General features: G+C 45.7%; 1 protein-coding gene across 4 annotated transcripts in view; it reads right to left on the bottom strand.

The window, feature by feature from the left end:
* Nucleotides 1–24,081, bottom strand: part of SCAI (suppressor of cancer cell invasion) — a 112,859-nt gene that overhangs the window by 14,263 nt on the left and 74,515 nt on the right. For all 4 annotated transcript variants that reach the window (XM_058672565.1, XM_004593572.3, XM_058672564.1 and 1 more), the window contains 11 exons: nt 22,213–22,308; nt 21,627–21,713; nt 20,704–20,802; nt 16,586–16,682; nt 15,672–15,770; nt 15,383–15,535; nt 13,257–13,358; nt 12,938–13,039; nt 11,865–11,943; nt 10,134–10,233; nt 7,283–7,364 (listed from right to left, as the gene is read on the bottom strand). In XM_058672565.1, the coding sequence (XP_058528548.1) occupies nt 7,283–7,364; nt 10,134–10,233; nt 11,865–11,943; nt 12,938–13,039; nt 13,257–13,358; nt 15,383–15,535; nt 15,672–15,770; nt 16,586–16,682; nt 20,704–20,802; nt 21,627–21,713; nt 22,213–22,308 (1,096 nt within the window). The remainder of the gene's footprint in view (nt 1–7,282; nt 7,365–10,133; nt 10,234–11,864; nt 11,944–12,937; nt 13,040–13,256; nt 13,359–15,382; nt 15,536–15,671; nt 15,771–16,585; nt 16,683–20,703; nt 20,803–21,626; nt 21,714–22,212; nt 22,309–24,081) is intronic.

The following is a 24,081-nucleotide window of genomic DNA, read 5'->3' as shown; positions in this document are numbered from 1 at the left end:
AGTACGAGTGGTAACCCAAGAAGGAGGTGCCCACTATCTTCCTACTAGGCCACTTCCATTCCTGGATCATGCACTCTCCAGGTGGTTCTGGAGTTAAACTTAACAAATTTAGCCCCCAGTGCCAGTCTCTGCCAGTTGATGCTGCAGCAAAGCCCAGACAATCCTCACCCACTCTAATTTATGCTTGCACCAATCAGAGCAGTCAGCCGAGCCTGGCTTTTCCCTAATCTAGTTCACATGAGGCACACAGGTGTTGTAGCCCTGCCTGGCCTGGTCTGTCCCCATCCCAGCTTACGCTCTCCAGTGGCAGTGGCTGTCCAGCAGGGGAGCTCACATTCCCCCTTCTGGCTTTGCTCCCTTCCCTCCTCCCTGGTTCTCACGTGTGCTGGTTGGGTGCTGTGGCCACATGTGGTACGGCTCGCCTCACCTTGGCATTCTGAAATGTACACTGCTATGTGTTGCGACTGATCCTGGCCCGACCCACACTCTGCTCTGGTGCTTGGATTCCTGAGTGGATGATGTGAACTGATTCAGCCTGGTCTGCCCCCCACCTATGCCAAATGTATGCTGGTGGGTATCTCTCTTGCCTGGTATGGGTTGTTCCCTATTGTGGTTCTTGGGCTCACCTATAGGGACTGTGTCCTGCCAGAAGAGTTGCCCAGGCTCCTCCAATAGAACCTCTCCCTATGCCAGATCTTGCGCATACTGGTGGGTCCCTGGGCCAGCCCTATTTACTCCACCTCCCGTCCTGGCAGGAACAGTGGCCTTTCCTTGCTGGCCTTCAATCCATTCTGGTTCTTACTATTAGATGTTTCAGCCCAGCCAAGGGCTGGAAAAAAAAAAAACCCTGCCACCTGCACCTTCCCAAGCACTCCTTCCTCTCTGCTGTAATTGTTAACCAACCACTTCCTTCTGACTCCTTTCCTTTTTCTTTTGAAAAAGCTTCATTTTCATCTAATTGAAAGGCAGAGATAGAAATCTTGCATCTACTGCCTCATTTAGCAATGTCAGCAAGTCAGTCGGAGTTGGGTTACACTAGAGCCAGGCGTTAGGAGCTCTATCCTGGTCTCTCACGGGAATGCCAGGAGCCCAAGCACTTGAAACATCACCTGTGCCTCCTAGGACACATCAGTAAGAAGCTGCAGTGGAAGTGGAGTAGCTGGTCCACACACCACACACTGAAAATGTGGATGCCTGAAACGGCAGCTTAACCCACTGTGCTGTGATGTCTACCTATGCCAGACTTCTACCTTTTTTTTTTTTTTTAAGATTTATTTATTTTTATTGGAAAGGCAGATTTACAGAGAAGGAGAGTCAGACAGAAAGATCTTCCATCTGCTGGTTCAGTCTCCAAGTACTTGCAATAGCCAGAGCTGAGCCAATCGGAAGCAAGGAGCTAGGAGTTTCTTCCCGGTCTCCCATGCAGGTGCAGGGTCCCAAGGCCTTTGGGCTGTCCCTTACTGCTTTTTCAGACCACAAGCAGGGAGCTGGATGGGAAGTAGGGCTGTGGGGACAGGAACGAGTGCTCATATGGGATCCCAGTGCATGTAAGGCAAGGACTTTAGCCACCAGGCTAGTGTCGGGCCCCAGACTTCTGTCTTAAACATGGTGTAGAGGAAAGTCAGCAGAGCAGACTCAGCCGCCATCCTTGCTCACAAGGGCGTGTCCCTGACTGCCTTCTGCACTTAGCTGTGTGAGTGGGCCCATAACCAGCTGAACTGGGAGGAGAGCTGCTTCAGTCTGGCCCGGCTCTGACTGTTGGAGACTGATGCTGGAGGCTCACTATCTGCTTTCCTTCTGGGGGGCTGACACTCCGAGGTGGGCATGGTAGAGTGCCCGTGTGATCAATGACTAACAAAAATCCTGGACACTGAGTTCCTTGGTGTTACTCCAATTTACAGAGAGGGGATCCTGCTGATAGAGCCTGTGGATTCTAGGGGTAGCCCGCTGCAGGAGCACCCTCACAAGTTCGCACTCATTTTTCTTCACACTTCACCCCTGTTCCTTGGCCAGTTTTGCTCTACATCCTGGAGGTAGGTATCTTGTCTAGGGCATGTTCAGCAATTCACCAAGATATTCAAGGTGAGCACCAGAACACAGAAAGCAGTCAGGCTTGCAGGTATAAGTGGGGGAGCTGCGGTATAGAGACAGTGACGTCAGGAAACTGAATAAAAGCACCACAAGCTTAGCAGCAAGCAGCAGAATACAGAGCACCTCCACAAATGGGACTGCCGAGGGGTGATGAGAGTCCAGTGGAACAGACAGTGACGTCAGGGTCTCTGCTCCAGGCTGCATGGGGAACCGGGCACAGACGTGGGAGTGAGGTGGCAGCACAAGGGCAAACCAGCCACATGGGTAAGAGTGAACCCCAAACAGACCGCACACCCCCACCCCTGCCCACGCTGTGAGCACGCCTCATGGGATACTGTGGGGATTTTCCTTGGGGCTGGGCTGGGCTGAGCTGAGCAACAACCAGAAAGAGAGAGAGAGACAGACAGACAGACACAGAGAGATAATTCCCAAGGGTTGTCACAAAAGTCAGCCCTCAAGCAACGATGCAGCCCACATGCCAATCACCTGCTCCGTTCCCAGAGAGCAATGCTAACTGGGTACGACCTCCGGGGATCTGGTGCAGACAGATGCAGACCCTCTGTGAAGGCGCCTTCATCCGGGACTCCAGATCTCCCACACACAGCAAACAAGAAACAAGACAACGGAATGTTTCAAAGAGATCCACACAGGACTTCTAACCGAACAAAAATTCAGCTGGTGAGTTCAGCAACAAGTTAGACAAAGCTGGAAGGAGAATTTAGAAACTAATAAGTAGATCAAAAGAGATGATACAAACAAAATGATGCAAGAAAATCCAGAGGTGAGCTTGGGACATGTGAAAGACAGTGTGCAATGTGTGACATGCAGCGCGACACGTCCTGAGGCAGGGAGGCCAGATTACCGTGGCCAGAGCTGCACACCACAGCCCACGGGAAGGGCTCTTGGAAGAGCAAGCAAAGCAAAGAGAGGCCGCCGGGCAGGGAGGGGTCTTTTTTTTTTTTAAAGATTTATTTTATTTTTATTGGAAAGGCAGATATACAGAGAGAAGGAAAGACAGAGAGGTAGATCTTCAATCCGATGGTTCACTTCCCAAGCGGCCGCAAATGGCTGGAGCTGAGCCAATCTGAAGCCAGGAGCCAGGAGCCTCTTCCGGGTCTCCCACGTGGGTGGAGGGTCCCAAGGCTTTAGGCCATCTTCAACTGCTTTCCCAGGCTACAGGCAGGGAGCTGGATGGGAAGCAGGGCTGCCAGAATTAGAACCAGCATCCATATGAGATCCCGGTGCATTCAAGGAGAGGACTTCAGGTGCTAGGCCATTGCGCCAGGCCCCAGAGAGAGGTCTTATGTAGCAGTCTTGTGTTGAGAATGCCTTGGCAGACCGGGGCACCCTACACTAGGTGGTCAGAGACCTTAGAATAGACTGCACCGACAGATACACCTGCATTTACAAACACTCAACTCACTGCCACTGGCAGGTACCCAGATCTTATAAATATTTAAGCACTCAAAAGGATTTTCTTCCAAGGAAAAGAAAGCTGATCTAAAAAAAAAACATTGCTTAACTTTTTTTTTTTTAACTCCCATTATTACTAATTATTATAAGTAGGCCAACCAACCAGCCTAGTTTACTCCAGCAGACACCTAAGAGCCACACGGGGTCCACTCCTGTCACAAAGACCTCAATAGTTAAATCACTTTCCACTAAAACATGGTACAGACTTGCTGGGGTCCTGGCAGTGGGTGTGGAGGACACGAAGGTGTGAAGAGAACTGTTCCATTATAGGCAAGGCCGCAAGGAATTTTCTGCTGCATGGCAGGGCCCTGCTGATGTCTCTACAACCACCTGAAGGCAGGTCCACCTTCCTCTGCATGGACACCGGAGAACCCTGCTGAGAATTCTGTAATCTATTTAGGCACTGTCTGCTGCTGGGAGTTGGTCTGTACTATCAATGTGAGCTCGGAAGTTGATGTTAGCAAAAGGGCCTTTTACTCTTCATGCTGTCCAGGCTGCCCCCACTGATGATACGCTATCAAGGGTGTTAACTCCCTGCATGTGGTGGGAATCTATTCTTTCCTTCTTTCCTTGATCTCTAGGTCCCTCCTCCTACGATGCATTTCCTTCCTTCCTTAACTGATTCAAGACTAAGTTGTAGAATGAGGATTGTAGTAGGAATGCTACTGATTGATAGGTGCCGTCTATTGAGAACTTCTTGACCACAGGATTAGGATGGCTAACAGCCTGACTGTGGGTGAAACAATTCAGAGAACTATCCTTAGCAATGCCCTCTTGACCAGGTGTGAAAAGTCGGTGCCAGAGTTTGTGCAGGCTTCTGTATAAATAAAGAGGACAGCTTTCTGGCATTGTCCATTATGATCCTGAAATTGTAGCAGTTCCTTTCATTTCTTTTTACTCCTACTCCACACACCCTTCTGGAGTTCCGAACTCGGCTGGAGCTGGACTCCGGCACAGACTGGTGCGCAAACCTCTTCACAGTGGTGCTGCGAGCCTCAGCAAGATGTTTAGTATCCAAAGGCAAAATGTCCTTAAATACGATAGAAGGTCAACAGCGCCTTTGGTTAAATCATTCACTGTAACATAACGATACATGCGTATGGAGCCTACAATGTGGAGTACTGCATGAAGCCACTGCCTATAGTGCCGAATTCTGGTGGCTCCACTTCCATCCAGTTTCCTGCTAATGTGTTAGGGAAAGCATTACAGGATGTTAAAGTCCCTGGGTCCTTGCATCCATGTAGAAGGTCTGGATGAAACTCCTGGCAATCATCTGAGGAGTGAACCAGCAGATGGAAGATCTCTCTCTTAAATAAATAAACAAATAAATAAGCCTTTTTTTTAAAAGATATAGGTGTATATGAACACATATACGCGAACAGTTACAGTCTTCTGTGGTAAATGTGAATAGCCAGGAAAGAGGACCTCACAATTATGGACATGAATTAGCCAACTAGATGCTATGGTTTAACTGAGACGAGGCCTAAGCCATATCCTTGCAATTTTCCTGTTTGGTAGACTCCTTCCTGAAATGTGAAAAGTAAGGATGACAACACTCTGAGAGAAAAGTCATCAAGATGATAGTCCAGGCGGGGTTGCCAGGACTCTGCTCCACCGCCCATCTGGCTCCCTGCCAATTCACCTGGAAGGAGTGGAAGATGGCCCCAGTGCTTTGTGGAAGATTCTGACGCGGTTTTAGGTGGCTGTGGTCAGCCTGGGGAGCCCTAGCCACGTAGGCTTCTCAGGAGTAAAGCAGCAGATGGAAGATCCTGCTCCCTCCTCTTGTCTCCCCCCACTAATTTTGCCTTCAAAATGAAAATTTTTTTTAGAGTTTTATTTATTTTTACTTGAAAGAGAGTTGTAGAGAGAGGAGGAGAGGTGGAGAAAAAGATCTTCCATCTGCTAATTTTCTCCCCAAATGGCCACAGTGACCTGAGCTGGACTAGTTTGAAGTCAGACGCCTCACCCTGGCTTCACATCAGCTCAGCGCTGATGGGGAGTGAACCAGTGGAGGGAAGACTTCTCTCTCTGTCTGTCCTTCTTGGTAAATCTACCTTTCAAATAAAAATAAATAAATTTTACAAAACAATTCAGGGTAGGTGGGATACTGTTAGAATTAAGAGTTTAATTTGGGCCCGGCGGCATGGCCTAGTGGCTAAAGTCCTCGTCTTGAATGCGCCAGGATCCCAAATGGGCGCCGGTTCTAATCCCGGTGGCTCCACTTCCCATCCAGCTCCCTGCTTGTGGCCTGGGAAAGCAGTCGAGGACGGCCCAAAGCCTTGGGACCCTGCACCTGAATGGGAGACCTGGAGGAAAGCTCCTGGCTCCTGGCTTTGGATCGGCACAGCACCAACCACTGCGCTCACTTGGGGAGTGAATCATTGGACAGAAGATCTTTCTCTCTGTCTCTCCTCCTCTCTGTATATCTGACTTTGTAATAAAAATAAATCTTAAAAAAAAGAGTTTAACTAAACATGAAAATTGAATGAAAAACATATTCAGCTCTCTTTTTTACCAGACACTGCCACTGTTTTCTGGAAACACACCCACAGATACTGGCTGCTTGGCCTAATTGCAAGAATGAAGACATGCAATAGAAGTAGCTTTGTAAGTGGCACATTGGTGTGACCAGCATATTTCTGTACATACTGTTCACCAATTAAAAGTTCTCACCAGACACTAAGGACTCTAAAGATGATTTTTTTGTTGTTGTTGTGGTTTGTAAATTGCTATAATTGGAATTCTAATGTTTAACCTTAAAGTGTGGGCTGGTAGAATTCTCTTTTGCCACTAAAAATACTACTTCATGGACTTTTGCCATGGGGCAGTGAACTAAACTGCCACCTGTGGTGTGGCTAACCCATGTGGGTGTTGGTACAAGTCTTGCCTGCTCCACTTGCAATCCAGTTCTGCGCTCATGGCCTTGCAAAAGCAAGGTGGTTTAAGTACTTGGGGCCCTGCCATTCACGTAGGAGACTCAGACATGAGGCTCTGGCTTTAGCCTGTGCCAGCTCCACTCTTGCCATTATGGTTAACTGGGCAGTGAACTCAGTAGATGTAAGACCGCCCTCCCTGCTTCACTCATCCTCTCTGTTAACTCTGCCTTTCAAATAAATTAATGCATCTTGGGAAAAAAAAACAATTGCTTCAATGCCAAATAAGTAAAGTAAAGTAAATTAAAGTTAGACCTTTAGACCTCGGTCACTTTCTCAGCATATAGGGCCATCTATTTTTCTGACTGTCACACACACACACACACACACTCTGTATATAGAACACTATTTCAATATTCAAAGACCATATCTGTATAATATAAGAAAGAAATTTCAAACTATGGCAACACAATGTGTTGGTGGGAAAAATTCAAAAATTACAAAGTAAAAATCACTCATGTATACATCTTACCTCTAAAATGATTAATTATTCTTGGTTATACCACGGAAATAAATCTCCCACCAGATCTTGGAAATGTTGAAATTTTTTTTTCCCCGCAAGAGGATTTATTATTGTCCTCTTGGAGTGTCCGTTCCTGCATTTTCTCCTTGTTTCTATTCATAGCACCAGATCCTGACTAGCATGCACAACCTCAAAAGAAACACTAAATACAAACTGCAAAATTTAAGAAAAGGAAGTAACACAAAAAGGCCCAAGTCAAGCAGGTACCTCTGGGCTGAGTGCCACCCAGTCTCCCAGGCGTGTGAGCACCGACAGAACTCACCTTGTAGGCCACGCTATTGGATGAATCCACAATGATGAAGAGAGGCTTCCTGGTGAAAGGATACAGGTCTCCAGGATGAAGGCTGGGAAAACAGCAAGCAACAACAGCGTCACCCACTGGCCACGGCCCGGACGCCCTATGCCTGAGGTTCGTCCACTCACTGGCCACGGCCCGGACGCCCTATGCCTGAGGTTCGTCCACTCACTGGCCACGGCCCGGACGCCCTATGCCTGAAGTTCTTCTCTCTTTTTTCATCACAGCACAAAGACGACAAAGGCCCAAAAGTTATTTATATACTAAAAAATGGTCAAGCTACTTTTACTTGAGTAAGACTCACCAATGTCTAAACTAAAGAGAGGCCTAATATACTTCAAGATAACTAGATATGGTGTGGAAACCTCAGAAGCTGGCATATGGAACTTGTGCCACATTTCAGAGCTCCTTTTATGAAAATGTTTTGAAACCAAGAGGTAGTAACACATAGCACCCCCTCCCTGAGTCTTCAGAGCCTTTCTTGTAGATGTTTGACATTTCAAGCTATACTTCATTGTCAACAGCGAGTGCGGAAACCTCTTTGCTCCTCTGTATTTCCTCTGTATTTCCCACGTCAGAATCCCCTCAAGGGCTTGCGGTAGACACAGCATCACCTGCCCACAGGCCATCGGGTTGGCCCCAGGCTGAAGTCCAGGCCCAGGCATTTGAGAGCCCCTGACTGAGGCAGCCAGAATCTTGATGCCAGCTCTTTCACAGGACAATGTGTGTATGCACATATAAACACGTACATGTAAATGAATGCAACATATAATGAACTGTCATGTCAATGAGCAGCAACATCAAAATTCAATGTTTCTCATATTTTTAAAAGAGTTACTTAATTTATTTACAAGGCAGACATGCAGAAAGAAAAGGATAGACGGGCAAGAGTTCCTTTTGCTGGTTCACTCCCCAGATGGGGCTGGGCCAGGCTGAAGCTAGGAGTCAGAAGCTTCTCTTTGGTGTCCCACGTGGCTGCAGGAACCTCTTCTGCTGCTTTCCCAGGCACCAGAGCAGGGAACTGGTTAGGAGGTGGCTCAGCTGGGACTCAAACAGATACCCGTTGGGGATGCTGCTGATGTAGGAAGCAGCTTAATTTGCTCTGCCATAATGTTGGCCCTAAAAACTCAAGTGTTTCAAATGCAATTTTTTTTCAATTGAAAACAATAATTGCTCATATTCACATTTTGATTTGATATATTCATGCCTAGTGATAACCATGACCCCATGAATCAATACATCCATCCCCACATAAAATCACTGTGTGTATGACACCTGAGATCTACTCTGTGAACAGATCCGCAGGACATGCCACAGGGCTGCTGACTCCAGCCACCTCCCAAGTCTTCAGCTTGCCAGGAATGAGAAGCTGTTGGCCTTGACCGAGGTCTCCCCTCTTGCCGTACTCTCCACTCTGGAGCAAACATCATTCTTTCTGCTCCCCAAGTTCAACTTTTTAGATTCCACACAGAAGTGAGATTGCACAGGGTTTGTCAGTTTGTCTTTCCTTGTGTAGCTTATTTCCGTTAGCATAATGATTTCCAGACTCCCAAACAGCAAGATTTATTTTTTTGTGAACACTTCATTCTATATATATATATATAAGGTATTAAAAGTCAAGTTTTAATGTTTGTTAATTATTTATTTATTTGAAAGGGAGCATAGTGGAGGGAGAAGAAGGGGGAACCTTTTATCTGCTGCCTCACTCCCCAAATGCCCACAAATGACCGTGCTCTACCCCAGCAGGGGTGAGGGAGGAAGGGGTGCTGAGATCATGCCCCAGGTCCCGAACCCAATCAACTGAACCCTTACTGACACCACTCCCTGCCCCAGGGTTGGCATTAGCAGGTGCTGTCATCAGCAGCTAGACGTGGGAACTGAACCCTGGATGTTATGGGACACCTCTCTGGTCCTCTGGGAAACAGCCATCCTCACAGTGACAGGTGATGCCTGCTTGTGCTTTTCATTTGCTTTCCCAGATGATTAGCAACATTCTGCACTTTTTAAAATACTGATTACGTTTTCTGAGTAAATAATTTACAACTAAGGGCGACCTCTAGCCACTAGACATGCAACTCCACACACCCACGTGGAAGCTCTCCCTTCCTTAATTGTTAACAGTTGACATTAAACCATTTTTTTTCTTTTATTGGAAAGTCAGATATACAGAGAGGAGGAGAGAAAGAAAGGAAGATCTTCCATCCATTCATTCACTCCCCAAGTGACCGAAACGGCCGGAGCTGAGCCGATCTGAAGCCAGGAGCCAGGAACCTCTCCTCGATCTCCTATATGGGTGCAGGGTCTCAAGACCTTGGGCTGTCCTCCACTGCTTTCCCAGGCCACAAGCAGGGAGCTGGATGGGAAGCAGGGCTGCCGGGATTAGAACCGGTGCCCATATGGGATTCTGGTGCAGGCAAGGCAAGGACTTTAGCTGCTAGGCTACCTTGCTGGGCTCCAATAGTTGAGATTTTTACAAAAAGGTATTATTCAAAACATAGTTTTGGGTCTGGCAATATGACGTAATAGGTTATGCCTCGGACTGTGGTGATGGCATCCTGCTCAGGCACCAGTTCTAGTCCTGGTTGCTCCTGTTCTGATTCAGCTCCTTGCAGATGTCCCAGGGAAAGCAGTAGTGGATGGCCCAGACTCTTGCTCCTGCATCCACGCAGGAGACCCATGTGAAGCTCCTGGCTCCCGGCTTTGGATCATCTCAGCTCTGGCCACTGTGGCCATCTGAGTGAACCAATGGATGGAAGACTGCTATGTCTTTCCTTTTGTCTGTGTACATCTGCCTTTTCAATAAAGACACAGCACATACCAGTGCATCTCCTTGTGGGGTTGATTCCGTTTGTGGATGGCATCTCCATTGATGATATCCCGGTTACTGTTGGTAAGCACTCCTCCAAAGTCATAAGGGCCTGTAAAACAAAGGGAAGAATCCCAGGCTTCAGCTGGAGTGATGGTACTGCCGTCCCACACAGCACTTGGGGCGACCCTCTCACTGAAGTAAGTGCAAGACACTCACAAAACATTGAAAGCATTTTCAAATTAATTTAATGGAATATTGAATGACTTCTGCCCGTTTCCTGCAACAGCCCTTTGAAAGTGTGGCCATTCATCAGCTCTTCACTTGGCCTACTGCGAGAAACCAAACAAGAGGCTGCAGCATCCCAGGACTCCAGGAAACAAAAGTTGGAAGACCTGGACGTGCAAAGGGTCTCAAGTTTTAAGCAAGATTATTTTACAAAGAAAGCTGCGGGGGGGGGGGGGGAATCTTCATCATTTAAAAATATGATTTCAAATGAGACTAAGTGCAAAATTTAGAAAAAAAATAAGTGGAATTAGAAAATTCTGACAAAATTTGATTTTCCCAAAATATACTGCCAAGATGTAATATGTCAAGAATCCTTTGTTATCACAATTATATCAGCGACTTAAACTCTGGGTTTGATGAGTCTTTTCCCGTTGGCCATTACGCATTAGGTAAACTTGTAATTATTAGGTAAACAAGACGATAGTGTGTGTTGGGAAATCTCTCTCACGGTACTACTTGTTTATTACCTACACTGCACTGAACAAAGGAAAAATAAGAGACCAACATGTTAAGCAGGGGAAAACCACAGAAATAAGTATTTATAAGTAGAATCACTAACCTCATTACAAGCAAAACCTAAAACGTAAGATTTCTGAATCCCATTCAACATTAAATGCTGTATTCTATCTCTTAAAAAAAATAGTCACTGCAAGAGAAGGGCTACTAAGATCTACTTCGTTCTCATTTTTAACATTTTAAGAGAATCTGGAGGTCATGCAGGGAAGATGGCAGGGTCATGCGTTTTATAAAGGAATGCAGATTTCAACAAACAGATGAAGAGGAAAACGTCACAGATGTCAAGAAATGTTTTTCCCCAGATAAAGTATTAATTGCCTTTTTGACGCATTTATTCATTGATTTCTGGACAGTTTTAAGGGTTTATTCTGAAACAGCATCCCAATATTGTATACACTGGATCAAAAATAAATAAGAGGAAAGGACAGAGAACAAAATCTTTCACAAGGACTTGAACTTCCAGTTACAAAACTGTACTGATTTCTACAAGGACGTCTGGCCGTGGGGCAGCCACTGAGCATGTCTTCCTGTGATGAGAAGCATTATCCAGTTTGATTCTACCATCATACTTCTCAAATTCAAGATGCATATATTATATACATATATATATATATACAGACACATAAAATAAATATAGTATATGTGTATGTGTGATGTGTTACACACATTTCTATAATACTTTTAGCAGATCTGGTAGCAAAAGCATGCATTTAATAGCTAAATTATCTGATGATTTTTGTACTTCAACACAGAATCTACCATCAAATAGAACAGACTGGGGTATCTGCAAGATTGCCAAATTTAACAAATAGGCCAGGCTGCAAGTTTGGAAGCCTTGCTGGCAATCTTGCGAGGGTCTGTGTGCTATGGGCCATTGTCTTGTAGAAAATAAAGAGAATTCAAGCCCTGCTCACGACAGGGAGCATTCCTTTATTGTACCTTCACTATCGGAACGACCTGTGGGGAAAACACCGGTGGCAGACAGGTAAATCAGAAGCACACTGTTGGCAGGCAGTTCCTGAAATGACAGATAATCACACATACAAACTGGCCTGCAGGAAGGGCTGCCCAGTGGCATTCAGGCTTCACAAGGACGTTGTCAAGGAAACAGGAACCCAAGTCAACCATTTCCCCCTTCATGTAAACAATCACTCTTGATGGACTAAGGTAAACCATCTACACTGCGCCAATTCATTCACAATCTGCAATATGTAACAACTGCCACATATTGCAAAGACATTCTCTGTTACTAAACCCCAGCTTTTGGAGAATACTCTCCAAACACTCCAAATGGAAGTCTTGGCTAAAGGTGGGTGGGATGCGGTGAGCGGGAGGTTAGGAGGAATTCTGTTTCTCCTAGTTGGTTCAAATGACAAAATGTGGCAGAGATCACACGCCTGCACACTCAGGTCTGTTGGCCACCACATCAAAGTAGGAGCAGTGCAGTGACAAGCGCCTGGAGGGAGAATGGCACTTCATGGTCTCATTCATTAATGGGAGGAACAGTCAAAACAGTTCTTCATTTTTTCTATTTTACCTAAACTTTTTCTGGTAAAGATTTACTTATTTACTTAAAATGCAATGTTACACAGGGAAAGAGAGGGGATGGGAGAGGACAGCAGAGAGGAAAGGGAAGGGGAGGTAAGGTAACGGGGACAGAGAGGAAGAGAGAGAGGGGAAGGGAGGGAGAGGAGAGACCTTCCATTTATTGGTTCACCCCCCAAATGGCTGGAGCTGAGCGATCTGAAACCATTACCCAGGAGCTTCTTCCGGGTCTTCTGTATGGGTTCAGGAGCCCCAAAACTTGGGTCATCCACTGCTTCTTTCCCAGACATATTAGCAGGGAGCTAGATCAGAACTGGAGCAACCCAGAATCCAACTGGGGCCCATAATGGATGCTGGCCCCAAAGGTGGTGGCTTTACCCACTATACCATAGTACTAGCTTCTACTTAAAGTCTTGACCCCAACATTCAGCACACAGACTCTCACACTCCACTTGGGGCACACATACCTTAAAAGATGCTGCCAAGAATGTGTACAGCTGGCTGAAGGTCGGCTTGTAGAGCAGATACTTGTGCGGGTTTTCTCGTCGGGTCGGCTTGTCGCCCGATTCCTACATTTTCCCAGAGAAAACACTATCATATGGGCTCCATTCAATGCAGGAACTGTCGATGCTGAGTTTTGCTAACCTCTATTCTAAACACTCTCAGGACTCGAAATTTCTCTGACTACCTTTGGGTCCCACCAAGGGGACTCACTATTCGTGCGGACAGCACTGGCTGAGAAAGGGGCTGCATTCCCCGAGGAACCCAAGTGCAAGAGAAGGTCACCTGCATTCCTGGCTTATTCATCTGGGAAGCTAAGTTCATGGGTTCCCTCTCCAAGGCTTGTAACATCCGGAACATGTCAACGGTCAGTTCGCTGAACTTCACCTGTAAATAAAGCACACCTGGTCACGAATGTAGCCAGGAGCCCCGGAAGTCTTCAGCTGCATGTGTTAGTCCTGATGTTTCACAAGCATTTCATTATGCGGGGCATCATTCTAAATTCATTATGAAAACTTGTCAGACGGACAGGTTGGAAGAACTACATGGTGACACCCCAAAGTGCTCGTTTAGACCCTGAATTAGCATGTTTAATATTTGTGCTGATATTCACCTGTCCACCTCGATACCTCTACTTAACCTCAGTTTCATTGTCAGTTTTAAAAATAAAAGCAGTTGCCAAACAGAGACTGTATTAGTTTCTACATTTGCATTAACTTTTGGTGACTCAGGCTGAAATAGGGTTGTAACCACTATTTTACAATCCCCTCAACACATTCTGGAATGTTGTGGTATTTAGCAAGGCATCCTTATCTATTTTGAGAAATAGTTACACAGAACTTCAGGTAGGCACATGAGAATTTTTAAAGTATCAGTTTCTATAAAATAAAAAAAAGAAGTATTAAGTCAAGGCAATAATCAGTTTATGAAGGGTTATTCACTAGAGTTTCAAACACCTGATTCATTCGTTGCAGTTTTAAGCAGAAAAAATAAAAATTGGAATTCTCCTCAATTCAAATTTAACCAAGCAAAGTTTACTAAGCCAGAATTTTCCAAACATGGTTAACGGGTCAATAAAGCATGAGCTGAACCACTGCACAGTGCCAGACGCTTATCACATAGCTACTTCCCTCCCATCCCCTCCACCCTATAGTTTACTTGAAAGGCAACGTTACAGAAAGAGGGGGAGAGTGAGCTGTTTCTTCCACTTGCTGGTTCACTCTCCAAATGGCCACAATGACCAGGACCAGGCAAGGCTGAAGCCAAGAGCCTGGAACTCCGTCCAAACCTCCCACATGCATGCAAGGACCGAAGTACTTGAGCCAACTTTCATTGCTTGTCCAGGTAAAGCAGCAGAGAGCTGGACTGGATAAATTTGGACTCAACTGGTTCTCATATGGGATGCCACTACTACAGATGGAGGCTTAGCTCATGGCAACAGTGCCATGAGGCCAGCCCTATAACCACCTCTCTTACACTATTTTCATGTCAAAAAGAGTACACGAGGGCCTGGCACAATGGCCTAGTGGCTAACTCCTTGCTTTGCACGCGCCGGGATCTGATGTGGGTGATGGTTCATGTCCTGGCTGCTCCACTTTCCATGTAGTTCCCTGTCTGTGGCCAGGGAAAGCAGTAGAGGATGACCCAAAGTCTTTGGACCCTGCATACAAGAAAACAACCATGACCTCTGTAATGATTTCTTAAAAGAAGGAAGAAGAAAAAGCCCTAATTTATAAATCAGGTTTCATTAAAAGTAAGGGGAGCAGTGCCAGACCAAGTTCTGGCATTGCTTTCAGATGCAGCTTCCTGCTAATGCAGCCTGGCAGGCAGCACATGGCAGCTCAACGCCAGGGGCTCTGATACCCAGCTGGGAGACCTGCCTGCAGAGCCAGGCTTGGTCCCTGCACCCAGTGTGGGAGGCCTGGTTGAAGCTCCTGGCTCCTGGCTTCAGCCGGGCCCTGCCCAAGAGGATCTGGACAACCAGTATATGGACGATCTCTGCTTGGTTGTGTCTCACCTTCCCTCTGGGAACTTTCTCATAAAACAAAAATGGAAACTAACCTTTCCCTTCTTCTTCCAATTTTTGAAAAGCAATATACAGAAATTATGGAGTTTATAAAGAAGATACTTAAAATCTCCCACAACTCTGTCTTAATTGGTAAGATTTTTCCCCCAATACTAAGCATACATATGTATTATCACATTCCAACATCTGTGAACTAATTGTTTCCATATCAATTTTACATTCACTTAACGTATCATGTCTACCTTCCTAAGCTGTCACAATGTCTATACTCCATGACACCTGGGCACATAACACAATTCACCATTTCCTAACAGGTGACTGTGAACATCAAAGGCACTATTTTTCCACCGGAATTTTAAGCATAATTTCCTTCACAATTCTTTACCTGATTATTACAATTACCAATAATGAGTGCATCTGCCAGCGATAACTGCCCCACAATCATGCCTTGTTCCAGCAATGGGGCCCCTGTTTCAGTCAGGCGGTTGGAGGTGATAACTATGGTATTGTCATCATTCAGGACCATCACAGGGTCTGCCTGAAGAACAGGGCGGGGAGAAGTGAATGACGAAACATCAACAGCACCAGGAAGCCCTTGCTTCTTGACATACACGCCCCAGTCAGAATCGCTCGCCTTACAGCCACACACTCACCCAAGTTTACCAAAAACTGACCTCAATGAAAGCTGCTACTTCCTGAAGCACCAAGTTCCACTCCACTTGATCCTCAGTATTAAAGCGGTGAGTATAATCCTCAATTTCATCAGACAATTCCTGGATTTTAAAATATCGCAATTAACAAGGGTCATTTTAAGGAAAAACCGAAAAAAAAAAAAAAAACCGTAAAAATGCACAGCTATGTTGCACACATTCTTAACAGTGCTTGAGGCTGATTTAGTGCACAATGTTGTTTATAACCAAAAACAGAGTGTAACCTGCATGGATGTGCTTTCACAAAAGGCCGAATGACACACCTCAAGTAAGCTCTGTGTGGAGACCCACTGTCTACGCACGGCTATCGCGGCAGCGAAGTCTTACAGCGCTCCATCGTATTTGCATTTATGCTTTTTGGGAAATGGTCTTAAATAGTCAGTGGGCTTGGAGGACCAGACAAAAGCATGCAGAGCTGTTTCTGATGGCCTCGGCGAGACAGGCACGTTATGCCTGAGTACGAGAGAGCAACAAGCACGCCTTTGAAATTGTTGGCTGCAGTGCAATCTCAGTCCAGCATGCAGACAGGGTACACACCACGCGGATCTGAACACACTTAACTCAGCGCTCCGAGTGAGGGAAGAACGATGCTGTACTTTGTGAAACATTATGTTTCTCAAACATTTCTCAAACCAAGTTTTATTCTCAAGGCTGTGAAAAAAATTTTTAAACTATTTTCCCCCTGTCCCCCAGCTGTGAAATTAAAAAAAATTTTTTTCAGAGACAAAAGCAAGGAACTAAGATAATTATTTCTGAGGAGTGCTACATGCGTTGGAAACATGCGGAGCTGGAAACTATTTTCTTGTCATGACCATTCAGCAATGTGTATACTCTGCTTTGTCCACAACAAGCCGTGTGCACCGGCGGGCGGGCCTCACCTTCACCAGATCCTTCACCACAGCCATCTTGTTGAGGAGCAGACAGACCACGATGAACCTCGCATAGTACCGCAGCTTCTTCACCACCAGCTCGGGTCTAGGCAAGATGAACAGAAAACACCCGCTCGGCTCAGGAATAGGGTGTGTGCTGGTCATTTCTACAATTTTCTAGAGCCTGAATAATACCTAGATGACGAATACAGGCATCTCGTCCCATTAGCTTCTGTCTCATTCACTGTTTTCTGTGTACCTGCTGTCTTTGGAGGATTTCTTAGAAACAGTTTTATTACTGATTTTTTTCATTAGGTGTATTGTCTTCACTGGGAAGAGGGGACTGCCTTTGCTTATTATAATTAGTACTACCTTTGGACTTGTTCCAATTTTGTTATTTTGTGCTACTCATCCTTTTTTTAGATTCATTTTCCTTCCTGCCTTCTATGGTAATGGTTATCATGTGTTACTACCTTTCATTTTCTGAAATCACACTCTTATATTCATTAAAAATCTTCTTCTCAGTGTTTTAACAAGTATCTGTACCTGTTGTATGCCTCTTTCCAATACCAAGTGGATCTTATCACAATGATGTAATTCCTTCTCCCCTTCCTCTGTTCAGGTTATTGCTACCTAGGATTTTGTCCCTTTTGACTTTGCTAACCTCTGTTAGCCACAGTCCTTCTTGCATACCATTCTTACAGTTCTAGCTTTTCTCTTCCTAGTTTTCTTCTGCACCAGAACTAAGCATCCTCTGCAGGGTCCCCAAAGCATTGGGGTTTCCCTGCTTCCCTGACACCAGAGCTATTCATGCAAAGGGATGGTTCATTAATGCAAGACTTCTGGGCTGTAGAACAGACAGGATTTTCGGTTCTCTAGTGCACCAGAACATTGAAGTAAATTCAGGGGTTGGGGCTGGGTGTGGCGGGTAAAGCCATCAGCTGACATTGCAGCAGCCCTTGTGGGCACCAGATCAAGTCCCAGCTGCTTCTAGTTCGATCCAGCTCCCAGCTACTCGTCTAGGGAAGCAATGCTAGGTGTCCCACACAAATGGGAAATCTGGATGAAGCCCCTGGCTTCAGCCTGGCCTAAGTCCTGATTCTTCTAGCCACTTTGGGAGTGAACCAGCTGATGGAAGGCCTCTCTTCCCTCTGTCTTCCCTTTCTCTTCTCTCCGTAACTCAACTTTCAAATCAAGCTTCACAAAAAAAAGGGGGATTCAGAACAGAGAGAAAACTGGTAAAAGGACGAGGGGAATTCATACTTGCAACATTCATCCTCTAATCTTTTGATTGACAACAGTAACAGGCACAACAGCAACCACGCCCTGGATACACGAACCCTTCAGGATTACACAACCTTTCTATGGAGTGCCAGATAGTAAACATTTTTAGGTTTGGAGGCCATATTAGGTAACTGTAACATATTTGTGTATTCCCTTTTTTTTTCTTTTTTTAAACAACCCTTCCCAAAGGTAAAATCAATTTTAAGCAGTGAGGCAGTGCTACAGCAGCAGGGACTCAATCTGTATTCTGGTCGTAGCTTGCCGACCCTGTACGAGACCAACACACAGAGGTCGGTAAGAGCCATTGTGCTGAATAGCAGCAAATCACAGATGAAACGTGTCACTGCTATGCACTTACACACATAAGCAGCCATCCCAACCATGTCTGAGAGCCCGCAGCCCAAGGGCCGCCTCCATACCCAACTGCGGAAGCTGAAGAGTGGCCAACTTTCTGCGTCCTCCAACCGTCACCAACAAGGGCCAATGCTGTCCATTTTACACGCATATTTCCACCTTACAACGACTTTCAGACTGTCAACGCGAATGTCAGCATGCACTCTTAGCAAGCTTCTGGACTCTAGAGCCCCACCTTTGTCCAACCTGCAGCTCTGCTGCTATTAAGACAGGGCCTCTTGAGCCACACATTTGCCTGGGAACTGCTCCTCCAGACGGCCAGGGGCCACGTCTCCCACAAGCACAGGGGTCTTCAGGAGTGTCACCTCCTCCAGATGTGACTCCGCCCAGGGTCAGCCCTAGCTGTCTACAACAGAGCAGGCTTTGTCATAGCCAGGGGGAAGGACTGTGTGGGCTGATTGCTGGGAGCAACACTCCTGCACAGAATCCTTAGGTGCTGTGACAGTGCAGAAGGGAACTTGCTCCTTTTTACAGAGAGGAGACTTCTGCGTTTTAAATGAACTGTGAAATACTGGGACTTATCCGCTGACTGCTGCTGGTTGTTGCTTTGGCATCTCATCCTCTACGTGAACGAAGAAATCTCCCACAATGCCCCCGCCCCACCCAACAAAGCCCGAGCACAGAGAACAGGGTCAAGATTTGTACACGCTGGATTATCCCTTGATTCCAATGTACTGGCTCAAAGCAGATTTTTGTCATCCTGCTTCTAAATAAGTCTACTTCTGTTAAGCTGTCCTGCTGCAGGAGGCAGCAGAGGGAAGCAGTTCAGGTATGGTACTTGCTATTAACGCAGAAAACGACTGCAATAAATCACACTGTTGGGCTTTAAGGCGGGGGGGCGGCAAGGCCAATTTTCCTTTTGGATTAGAAAATGCAGAAAAGTGAATTACACAAAATATTTTATTATTGCTTAAAATAGTTCTTTGCCTGGATGCATTCTGAATGCTGATAAAATACGGCACAGCCCTTTTGGATTTTTTTCTTGTTTTTCACTGCATCAAGAATTAAGACAGGGCCCGGCGGCGTGGCCTAGCGGCTAAAGTCCTCGCTTTGAACGCCCCGGGATCCCATATGGGCGCCGGTTCTAATCCCGGCAGCTCCACTTCCCATCCAGCTCCCTGCCTGTGGCCTGGGAAAGCAGTTGAGGACGGCCCAAAGCTTTGGGACCCTGCACCCACGTGGGAGACCTGGAAGAGGTTCCAGGTTCCCGGCTTCGGATTGGCGCGCACCGGCCTGTTGCGGCTCACTTGGGGAGTGAATCATCGGACGGAAGATCTTCCTCTCTGTCTCTCCTCCTCTCTGTATATCCAGCTTTCCAGTAACAATAAATCTTTAAAAAAAAAAAAAAGAATTAAGACAAATGATGTAACATGGATGCAAAAGAAAGGAAAGAATCAGAGCTGGAGGCAAATGTGAAGCAGCCGTCATGAACACTGAGGACAAAATAACCACCAACTGACAGAAGGCAGAGTCCCACACTAACAAAGACATCAGAGGAAAATGGAGAATCTAACATCTACGCTCTATCCCGGATCGAGCTTAGACAAGCTTGAACAAGACGTACAGGAAACAAAAGGGATTTTTACAAAAGTGGGAATTTCCCCAAAATGTGGCTGTTCGGCTAGGAATCTTTCAACACGTTTCTCGAGAAACACGCCAAAGCTATTCGTTCCTCCACTGCTAAGAGAATCATTCCACCATGTACTACGAGCTCTGTCGCTGGGAGGACAGAGAACATCCAGACCTTGAACTTTCTCTTCCAACAATTCCTAGAATGCCAGCAACACAGCCTCCCACAGTCCCACATTCATGTGGAATTAATAACGTTACAATCTTCTTGCACAGATGTTTCTGTGGTTCCTACGTGAAGACAATCTTGTGAAAGGAACAGGCTTGCTTTCTTTTCTTTATTGCCTCTCCTGCCCAAGCATCTGCCATAGAGTCGGCTGTATGTGTTCAACAGATTCTTATGGGGAATGAATGCATTCTACATAATTAGCTAGTCTGTTTTTCAATAGGCCAGATATCCAACTGCAAAAACCTGCTGGGTTTACCAAGCAGACTTTGAAACTGAAGAAGTGAGCAGTCTTTTCCTTGTCCTGCAGGATGGCCGTCAAAGGGCTTTTGAAGACGTATGAATTAAGACTGCACAGACTAAACAGGAAGAAGAGTATCAGCCGGGCCTTACTTGGCAGTTGTTTCGGCTCTAGGAAACCAGTGTGACCCAGTCTCTTATACAGAAATAACTCTCAGCCCTTCTTTGTGCTTTGGCTCGAGCCTGGCACCGTACACCTGTCTCAACATCCACATTAGGTGCAACTTTCACACGGTTTTCACTTCTGCACGCTCTAGAGGGCCTGTCGTATGCGTGTCTCTGATTTCCATGCAGATGTTCTGAGGTTTATCCTTGGAGCAAAAGAGAGGCATACCTGTCTTCTTTGTTGACTTGAGAATAGTAAGATCGCTGTCTGATGGCCGAGTAGAAGGAGAAAGCTTCATTCAGGTAGCTGGTCTCAGAAGTGCGTAAGCTGCAAGGCAAGAAGCACTGTGAACCAGGAGACGCTTGCTTCACGCTGCTTTGCTCCTCCACACGAGGGCATGGAAAGAACAGTCTGAGATCAGCAAAGCAGCGCGTCACTGCTAAAACCTAGAGGAATAATAATGCCCCCCAGCACTCCCAAGCCATTTTTGATGCCAACCTAAAGTATACATTATTCTCCTGCTTTGCAGGGACTCCTCAAAAAGCATGCTCCCCTCTCCTCCCAGCCCCCCAGACCACACTTTCCATGGCCGTTTCTAAGTACACACTGCCATCACTGACCCCTTGGCCCACGGCTTCACTTTATTCCTCCTGGAACTCAGAACTGGACTGAGCAATCCATTGAAATCTTCAGGGGAGGCCAATGTACCAATTTCTCTGTTTAACATTCAGAATTTTACAAGGCACTTTCACAGAACTCACGCTGCCTGGGAGAGTGATTTTAATGATGGGAATGGCATGCCAAAATGCAGGAGAAATGAAATATTTTTTATGAAATTGTGAAGAAATTATTCAAGTTTTTTTTTTTTTTTTAACTATCTGGTATCATTTCCGGATGAGATTTAGCGTCCCACAAGAAACATGTCTTCATTCCTTGACTTAAGGGCTGGATTACCAAGGCCCATCAAAATTTTTTTGCAAGAATGGAGTTAAAAAAGTAGACCTAATTTGGTGCAAAAAAATTTTAAAGCAATTCAGAGTTTTTGATTTTCATGATGCTGTGGTTGCTTGCAGCAAGGAAGCACCCTCTGCATAGCTCTGCAGGCTGGGTGGGACTAGGATGACACCTTTATTCTTACTAATGTCACTTACTAATAGTGGTAGTACAGCTGCCCAATCTTGGAAGCGATTTCCCCTATTTGCCACCGCTTCAAGCCGTACCGATTATCTAAGACTTGTCTGTTTCAGATGGGAAACAAGAAAACAAAGTTAAGAGACAATCCATTGCAGAAAGAATCAGACCTGTGATTAGCAAAGCTCATGAATTTTCCATGAGATATCCACATAGTCATGCCAGCAGATTCAAAAAGCATTTATTACATGTCTATTTAAAGTATGTTACAACATAAAAGGGAACCACTTTGAGTTCTGGTCACGAAAATGAGAAGCAACGGTCCCTCCCCCCCACAGCTTTGGCCAGTAACCGACAAGCCTTCTAGGATGAAGCACGAACTGTCCCACCTACAGCCAGACTTAGCATCTTTTTCAAGATCAGCTTAAAATACTACATCTTAGAAAGGCTTAAGTACATAGGAAAAAAAAAATCAAACTGTTTTCATGTTGGTCTTTAAGATGGCATTCAGAAGGCAAAGATAAAAGCAGGCGAAGGAGGTACGAGCCAGACTGTGACCACTATGGGATGGGCCTCCACATATCTGCAACTGGAAAACACCTTTACCGATGCTGCTGCTGGAACTTCCAGAGTTTGGTGTAAACATCAAAGGTCCTTCCAAAATACGACTGCCACTGTTTCTGCCCATACTGGGGCAAGTCCCTGAAACAACAAACAAATGTGTGTTCATTTCAAATCTTTTATGCCATTTGGAAATCATGTCTCTTTATGGGTTCAAACTGGTTAGGTACAAAATACTTACCACTCAGGCTTTTTTAAGTAGAAAAAAATAGAGAGGGTCCAGCAGCGTGGCATAGTGGGCAAAAAGCTGACACCTGGAATGCCAGCATTCCCTGTGGGCACCAATTCATGTTTCAACTGCCCCACCTCCAGCTAAGATCCCTGTTGATAGCCCAAGAAAAGAAATAGAGAATGGCCCAAGTGTTTGGGGGCCTATTACCCCAAATGGGATGCCTGGAAGAGGCCCTGGGCTCCTGGCGTGGGATCAGCTCAGCTCAGTCGTTGTGGCTCACTTGGGGAGTGAATCAGTGGATGGAATATCTTCCTCTCTGTCTCTCCTCCTCTCTGTATATCTGACTTTCCAATAAAAACGAATAAATATTTAAAAAGAGATTTTTTCATTTGAAAGGCAGAATTATAGAGAAAAGGAGAGACAGAAACAGCAATCTTCTATCTGCCAGTCCATAAGCAGAGAGCTGGATTGAAAGTGAGCAGCCAGGACTAGAACAAGCATACAAGCGGGCATGAGGGCATTATAAAGTGGAGGATCAGCCTGTTGAGCTACCATGTTGGCTCCTGTAACTATGATTTCTAAACAAACTTTTTTTTTTTTTGGTTATGAAAAAGAAACAAAAAATCCAGGCAGCTTTTGGAGCAGTACTGGCTCTCTAACTGGGACCCTGTTCTTCACCAATGCCTCTCCCATGAGGTTTCCAGCTCTCTCATCCTTGTAGATGATCTTACTAATACTCTGGTAACTGCCACAAGTTCCTCCTCTGCTGAGAGTTCAACAGTGTGAAAACCATCACTTCAGGAAACACATCTAGAGGTGGGCAAGCAACTATTTTTAAATTCTGCTTCTTGTTGTCCTTGTTTTTAATTCAATCTTTAGTTGTAAGATTGACATATTTTGACATTCTGTGAAACTCACTTCCTATGTAGGGACACACACTCTGTTCTGTCTTCAAAGCAGGGGTGTTAATATCACACAGTGTGGAATTCATGAGCATGCTCATAACGCAGGGAGAGAAGACAATATGGTCACATATAATGATACAACATTTATACACCCAATAATATGACCTACACAGTTTCTAAACTCTATGTATATTAACTCCCACTTTGCTGAGAAAAGAAACACATGCCCGAGTCCTTGGGCCTGTCTTTTGGAGATAAGCCTTTCTCCCAGAAGAACAATGAATATCCGGCCATGTGTCCAAGCAGCAGATGTCAGACATGAGCCGGTTCAGCATTTCCACATTCCCTCTGAGATGAGACCATCCTAGGGCTGCTCCTTCTCAGGGACCGTGGAGTGAGAACTTCCGTGGAGACCCAGGAATGCAGATGATTTGAAACGAACATAAGAGCTGGAGCAGAGTCCTCCTTGAAGCAAGGCACTGTAACCTGGGAGTTGGTTATGTGCCACAGCAGGCTGGCTCAGAAGGGTCAACATGGACACTGCTACCAGCAGGTTAGTATCCTAGCAACTCTGGTCCATGGACAGGGTAACAGGTCAGTGCAAACAGAGGTGGGAAAATAATGATATACACAATGCCACATGGAAACACATTTCCCTGGGACAGCTTGGAACACAATGTGAGTGATGGAGCTGAGGGTTTACACAAAGAGGCTGGGAACCAGCAGGTGACTAGGCCTCCATGTCACACACCACAAGAAAAAGATGAACGAAGAAAA

This window comes from Ochotona princeps, chromosome 14, assembly GCF_030435755.1.
Source record: "Ochotona princeps isolate mOchPri1 chromosome 14, mOchPri1.hap1, whole genome shotgun sequence".
In the NCBI taxonomy this organism is placed as follows: Eukaryota; Metazoa; Chordata; class Mammalia; order Lagomorpha; family Ochotonidae; genus Ochotona; species Ochotona princeps.
The sequence above is the reverse complement of the archived record's forward strand: the minus strand, read 5'-3'. Positions and strand labels throughout refer to the sequence as shown.